The sequence below is a fragment of the Eimeria necatrix genome, genomic scaffold (assembly GCF_000499385.1).
Source record: "Eimeria necatrix Houghton genomic scaffold, Enh_scaff501, whole genome shotgun sequence".
Classification (NCBI taxonomy): Eukaryota; Apicomplexa; class Conoidasida; order Eucoccidiorida; family Eimeriidae; genus Eimeria; species Eimeria necatrix.
The window spans coordinates 20,001-26,572 of record NW_013654380.1 but is presented as its reverse complement, the minus strand read 5'-3'; the positions used below and the strand labels follow the sequence as shown (position 1 = coordinate 26,572).

At 49.2% G+C, this 6,572-nt stretch overlaps 4 protein-coding genes across 4 annotated transcripts; 3 read left to right on the top strand and 1 right to left on the bottom strand.

Annotated features, from left to right (window-relative positions):
- Positions 1-354: 354 nt before the first annotated feature.
- Positions 355-942, top strand: ENH_00059370 (hypothetical protein; the record flags this gene model as incomplete). The annotated part of the gene is made up of 1 exon (XM_013581885.1): positions 355-942. The coding sequence occupies one exon, from the start codon at positions 355-357 to the stop codon at positions 940-942; it is 588 nt and encodes a 195-aa protein (XP_013437339.1).
- A 134-nt stretch (positions 943-1,076) lies between these two features.
- ENH_00059360 (hypothetical protein) lies at positions 1,077-1,880 on the top strand (the record flags this gene model as incomplete). Its single annotated transcript, XM_013581884.1, has 1 exon — positions 1,077-1,880. One exon carries the CDS (start codon positions 1,077-1,079, stop codon positions 1,878-1,880), a length of 804 nt encoding a protein of 267 aa, XP_013437338.1.
- A 650-nt stretch (positions 1,881-2,530) lies between these two features.
- ENH_00059350 (hypothetical protein, conserved) lies at positions 2,531-3,816 on the bottom strand (the record flags this gene model as incomplete). The annotated part of the gene is made up of 3 exons (XM_013581883.1): positions 2,531-2,604; positions 3,157-3,391; positions 3,538-3,816. The coding sequence occupies 3 exons, from the start codon at positions 3,814-3,816 to the stop codon at positions 2,531-2,533; spliced, it is 588 nt and encodes a 195-aa protein (XP_013437337.1).
- Positions 3,817-4,841: 1,025 nt separating this feature from the next.
- ENH_00059340 (hypothetical protein) lies at positions 4,842-5,357 on the top strand (the record flags this gene model as incomplete). The annotated part of the gene is made up of 1 exon (XM_013581882.1): positions 4,842-5,357. One exon carries the CDS (start codon positions 4,842-4,844, stop codon positions 5,355-5,357), a length of 516 nt encoding a protein of 171 aa, XP_013437336.1.
- Between the last annotated feature and the right edge of the window lie 1,215 nt (positions 5,358-6,572).

The window sequence follows — 6,572 nt, the reverse complement described above, 5'->3', positions numbered from 1 at the left end:
AGCAGCAGCAGCAGCAGCAGCAGCAGCAGCAGCAGCAGCAGCAGCAGCAGCAGCAGCAGCAGCAGCAGCAGCAGCAGCAAACCTTGGCGGAAGCAGTCGCGGGCCACTGAGGGCGGCAGCCCCCGAATGGCCGGGTGCTGCCGCACGGCCATGAGGCCGCCGTCGCGGAAGAGGAGGGCGCACTGCTGCTCGGGCAGCAAGTTCTCGCAGGCGCTGCAGCAAAGTTGAAATTAACGCAAATTGATGCAAATTAATTCAAATTAATTCAAATTAATGCAAATTAATGCAAAGAAATTAATTTTAATGAATGGGAATTAAAAGGAGAAGCTGGAAAATCCAAAAAGCTGCAAAAAAATGCAAAAAGGTCCCAAAAATACGAAGATTTCGCGCAGGGACGCCAGAGGCAGCAGCAGCTCGCGCAGCAGCAGCAGCAGCAAGTGCCAAGTGCGCAGCAGCAGCAGCAAGCAAGCGCAGCAGCCGCAGCAGCAAATGCGAAATACGCAGCAGCAGCAAATGCGAAATAAGCAGCAGCAGCAGCAGCAAATGCGAAATACGCAGCAGCAGCAGCGAGTGCAAAATACGCAGCAGCAGCAGCAGCAAATGCGAAATGCGCACCAGCAGCAGCAAATGCAAAATAACCAGCAGCAGCAGCAACGAGTGCACAATACGCAGCAGCAGCAGCAAATGCGAAATCAGCAGCAGCAGCAGCAAATGCAAAATAACCAGCAGCAGCAGCGAGTGCAAAGTACGCAGCAGCAGCAAGTGCAGAATAACCAGCAGCAGCAGCAAATGCAAAATGCGCAGCAGCAACGAGTGCAAAATACGCAGCAGCAGCAGCAGCAAATGCCAAATACGCAGCAGCAGCAGCAGAGAGTGCAAAATGACCAGCAGCAGCAGCAAAATGAGAAATACGCAGCAGCAGCAGCAGCAAGTGCAAAATAACCAGCAGCAGCAGCAAGTGCGGCATACGCGGCAGCAGCAGCGAGTGCAAAATAACCAGCAGCAGCAGCAAATGCGAAATAAGCAGCAGCAGCAGCAAGTGCAAAATAACCAGCAGCAGCAGCAAAATGCGAAATATGCAGCAGCAGCAGCGAGTGCAAAGTACGCAACAGCAGCAAATGCGAAATACGCAGCAGCAGCAGCCAATGCGAAATAAGCAGCAGCAGCAGCAGCAGCAGCAAATGCGAAATATGCAGCAGCAGCAACGAGTGCAAAATACGCAGCAGCAGCAGAAAATGCTAAATACGCAGCAGCAGCAACGAGTCCAAAATGCGCAGCAGCAGCAGCAAATGCGAAATACGCAGCAGCAGCAACGAGTGCACAATACGCAGCAGCAGCAGCAAATGCTAAATACGCAGCAGCAGCAACGAGTCCAAAATGCGCAACAGCAGCAGCAAATGCGAAATACACAGCAGCAGCAGCAAATGCAAAATAACCAGCAGCAGCAGCAAGTGCAAAGTACGCAGCAGCAGCAGCAAATGCGAAATACACAGCAGCAGCAGCAAATGCAAAATACGCAGCAGCAGCGAGTGCAAAATACGCAGCAGCAGCAGCAGCAGCAGCAGCAAATGCGAAATACGCAGCAGCAGCAGCGACTGCAAAATAACCAGCAGCAGCAGCAAGTGCGGCATTCGCGGCAGCAGCAGCAAGTGCAAAATACGCAGCAGCAGCAGCAAATGCGAAATAAGCAGCAGCAGCAGCAAGTGCAAAATACGCAGCAGCAGCAGCAAAATGCGAAATACGCAGCAGCAGCAAATGCAAAATACGCAGCAGCAGCAGCGAGTGCAAAGTACGCAGCAGCAGCAGCAAATGCGAAATCAGCAGCAGCAGCAGCAAATGCAAAATACGCAGCAGCAGGAGCAGCAGCAAATCCGAAATAAGCAGCAGCAGCAACGAGTGCAAAATACGCAGCAGCAGCAGCAAATGCGAAATAAGCCGCAGCAGCAGCAAATTCAAAATACGCTGCAGCAGTATCAAGTGCCAAATATGCAGCAGCAGCAGCAAGTACGAAATGCGCAGCAGCAGTGAGTGTGAAATACACAGCAGCAGCAGCAAATGTGAAGTACGCAGCAGCAGCAGCAAATGTGAAGTACGCAGCAGCAGCAGCAAATGTGAAGTACGCAGCAGCAGCAAAAAATGCAAAATACGTCGCAGCAGCAGCAAGCGCAAAAAAGCCGCAGCAGCAGCAAATGCGAAAATACGCAGCAGCAGCAGCAAATGCGAAATACGCAGCAGCAGCGCATGCGAAATAAGCCGCAGCAGCAGCAAATGCGAAATAGGCCGCAGCAGCAGCAAATGCGAAATAGGCCGCAGCAGCAGCAAATGCGAAATAGGCCGCAGCAGCAGCAAGTGCGAAATGCGCAGCAACAGCAGCAAATGTGAAGTACGCCGCAGCAGCAGCAAGTGCCGAGTACGCAGCAGCAGCAGCAAATGCGAAATACGCCGCAGCAGCAGCAAAAAGGAGGAACCTGCAGCAGCAGTCCGCAGCAGCAGCAGCAGCAGCAGCAGCAAAAAGGACTTTTCAGTTTTCTCACCTTGGAACGAATTCGCTGTAGAGGCAGAAGGCCCTGTACAGCAAGCTGTCTTGTTCGCCTCTGAGAGCCGCTGCAGTGCAGAAAAGAGTTTTGCAGAAGTTCAAAAGTGAAAAAAGAATTCAAGAAGTTCGAAATATTCAAAAAGTCCGCAAAAAGAGTTCAAATATTCAAAAAGTCCGCAAAAAAGAAATCCAAAAAGAATTTTCTGAAGTGGAATTGTGAAGCGCGAAAGCGGGAAAACAGGAAAGCTGCCGATACACCCCAGGATCGCGCGGGAAAGCTGCAGCTTTCCGCCTTTTTCTGCATTTCAAAAGTTGTTTTTTGCATTTATTTGAATAATTAAATGTAAATTAATGCAAATTAATTATTATTATTTCTATTATTATTTTATTTCCGGAAGTTGGTGCAAAGAAGAACGGCTGGGGCGCAGACAGGCGGCAAGTTGAACAGGAGGAAAGCTGGAGGTTGCATGCAGATTGCGGAGTTGAAAGTTAAAAACTTGAAAACAAAATTAAAAAGCTTTAAAATGAAATTAAAAAGAATTGAAAATAAAATAAAATGAATCTAAGAGTGCAGCAAAAGCGGAAAAGAGCCGCTGGAATCTGCAGCAGCTGCTTCTCACTCAAGACTGCGGGGGGCTCTTGAGTGTCGATTTCGTCGAGGGGACTTTCCCCGGAGAAAGTTGTTTGCGTTTCTGCTTCGGAGAAGGTTTTGGGAGGAGGCAGTGCTGCTGCTGCTGCTGCTGCTGCTGCTGCTGCTGCTTCTTCTTCTTCTTTCTTTCGCCTTTCTGCTTCTTCTCTCGCCGCCCTTTCCTCTTCTTCCCGCAGCCGCCGCTGCGCTTCCGCCTCCTCCTTGTCCTGCGCATGCATGCATGCAGACCCGCCTGGTCTCCTCCAAACTCCCTGCAGCAGCAGCAGCAGCAGCAGCAGCAACAACAGCAGCAGCAGCAGCAGCAGCGGCAGCAGCAGCAGCAGCAGCAGCAGCAGCAGCAGGAGGAGCTGACGAGGTTGACTTGGACGGCGACGTGGAGGCTTTCGAAGTGGACTTGTTCGCCGATCTCTCGGGTCTCCGGCGCTGCTGCTGCTGCTGCTTCCTTCGTTTGCTGCTGCTGCTGCACCTGCTGGTCCCGCAGCAGCGGCTCGCAGTCTGCTGCAGCATCTTTGACTTCAACAACTGCGCTGCAGTCTTTGTCTGCGCACTCGGGGCTGGCCTGCGGGCAGAGGGCTTGATTTGAAACTTGAAATCCGCAAAAATCGCCAAGTCCGGGGCCAAATTGAACCATTTTTGGACCCAAAAGAGCCCCTTTGTTCTTTTATTTATTTATTTTGATTTTAAATTCTTTTAATTTTAAAAAAATCAAAAAAATTGAACGCAAATCACCTGAATGCCGCAGTGCACCAGTTTGTGCCGACGGTCCCGCCGCGGCGCCGTCTGCAGCAAATGCGCCACTAACGCGTTCACCTAAAACAAAAAAAGAATTTAAAATTAAATTTAAAATTAAAATTAAATTAAATTTGAATTTAAATTTAATTTTAAATTTAATTTTAAATTTAAATTTAATTTTAAATTTAAATTTAAATTTAAGTTTAAATTTAAATTTAAAATTAAAATTAAATTTGAAATTAAAATTAAAATTAGAATTGAATTCAAAGTTGGATGTCGAGGGGTTGAGGCTGTGCCACTGGCAATGAAACTGAATTTCCTTTTGAATTTCTTTTTTTGATTTAATTTAAATAAATTCAATTACATTTAATTTAATTTACTTTAATTTAATTTAATTTAATTTAATTTAATTAATCTAATTTAATTAATTTAATTTAATTACTTTAATTTAATTTATTTAATTTAATTAATTTAATTTAATTTAATTCAAAAAGAACTCACTGCGTCTTGTTCGGGCAAGTTGGCTCTGCGGAACTTGAGGCGGGCCATGAGGTGTACCAACCGCAGGAAGGAGTCATACTCTGAGGGTCGAAAAAAAGTCGAAATTGAATAAAAAAAAGGCGAATTTGAATTAAAAAAAGCAAAAATGGAATAATTTTGCAAAATAAATTCATTTAAAATGTCAAATTAAACTTTTTTCCGCGAAAAAAGGAAAAAAAAGAGGCCCGGAGACCCAACTTGACTGCGGCGCTCACCCAGACACCGCGCGCCCTCCGCCACGGACTTGAAAATGTGCTGCAGAGGGTTTGGGTCTTTTTCAGGTGGAAAGAGTTTGTTGTCCAGGCACTGCAGCAGCAGCAGCAGCAGCAGCAGCAGCAGCAGGCGCTGCAGCAAGTCAGCAGCAGCAGCAACAGCCGCTGCAGCATGTCAGCAGCAGCGGCGAAAGGCGCCGCAGCAAGTCAGCAGCAGCAGCGAAAGGCGCTGCAGCAAGTCAGCAGCAGCAGCGAAAGGCGCCGCAGCAAGTCAGCAGCAGCAGCAGCGAAAGGCGCTGCAGCAAGTCAGCAGCAGCAGCTAAAGGCGCTGCAGCAAGTCAGCAGCAGCAGCGAAAGGCGCTGCAGCAAGTCAGCAGCAGCAGCAACAGGCGCTGCAGCAAGTCAGCAGCAGCAGCGAAAGGCGCTGCAGCAAGTCAGCAGCAGCAACAGCAGCAACGCGCTTCCGCGCAAAGCCGCCAACTGCAGCGCAGCAGCTGCAGCGCTCCTGCTTCTTTGGTTCTGTGCTTCTGCTGCTTCTCAAGAGCTGCTGCTGCTGCTGCTGCTGCTGCTGCTGCTGCTGCTGCTGCTGCTGCAGCTGCAGCAAACTGACCATCTTGATGAAGTGGGACTGCGTCATGAATCCGTTGTAGGCGTAGAAGTCGAAGACCTGCTGCAGCGGGCGGTCTAAGGAAGCAGCGAGGTAGAAAATGACTCCGCCGTCGGGCTGAGTCTTCAAGTAGATCTGGTTGGCGGGAGCTGCGGGTTCCGCGAAGGAAACTCGCACCCGCGGGGACCTGGGGCTTCCCGAATTAATTAAAATAGAATGCGGCATTGCAGCAGCTTTTTTTTGAGCCCAAGATCGCAAAGAAGTGACGGAATCTGCCGCTTCCTCGGAGGCGAAAGCTGCGCGCGGCGAGCTGTCTGTACACCTGGAGGCCCGCACGCGTCGCGCGCTCGACTGCCGCTTTCGCCGCCTCAAAGCATTTCTTCCGCGACTTCTTTGCAATAAAAAAACAAATTAAATCCTCCAAAAGGGAAATTTCAGGAAAAAAACGCGGAGGCGCAGCCGAAGTCGCCGCGGTGTGCAGACCATTGGCTTTCAGCGGCGGGCCGCACCCGCACCAGCGCCAGCCCTCCGCCGCAGCCAAAAACCCCTTTTTTTGATGAAATTTGCAAACAGAAATGCATTTAGAATTCAAATTCGAAGAAAGAAGAGCTTTTCGAAGAAGATCCGCGGAAAGCTGCACAGGCAGCCGCTGCTGCTGCGCCGCAGTCCAGCGGTCCGCCGCAGCAGCAGCGCTCGCGCAGCCCCCAGCGCCCACAACTTCGCATTTATTCTTCAAAGTGTAAATTCTTTTTATTTAATTTAAATTAAAATTAAAATAAACCAAAAAAGAAATTCCCTTCAGCCCCCCCGCGCAGCCGCCTCGGCGCTGCATGCCCCGGCGCCGACGCGCGCTGGCTGGCTGCGCCCAAACCCTAAACCCTAAACCCTAAACCCTAAACCCAAAACCCTAAACCGCCAGCAGTTGTTGGTGAAATGAAAAGCACTGTGCTGCTGTGGGGGTTTGCTTTGCCAATTGCAACAAATGAAATTAAATCCTTTTAATGCCTTAAGGGGAAAATAGTGCATGCAAGTAAGTGCATGCAAACAGCTGCATGCAAGGACTTTAAAGGGCTTTAAATTGCATTTAAAATGCAATAATGCAGTTTTAAACTGTTCAAGTTTATTCATATTCGCTGCATGCAGCAGCAGCAGCAGCAGCAGCAGCAGCAGCAGCAGCAGCAGCAATGCATATAATGCCCCTTTGCATGCAGCCCCCTTTGGCCCCCCTGAGTTTCAGGTGTACGTACACCCCGCGATAAGCAAAAAAATAAATGACAAGTTCAAAAACAAACCGAG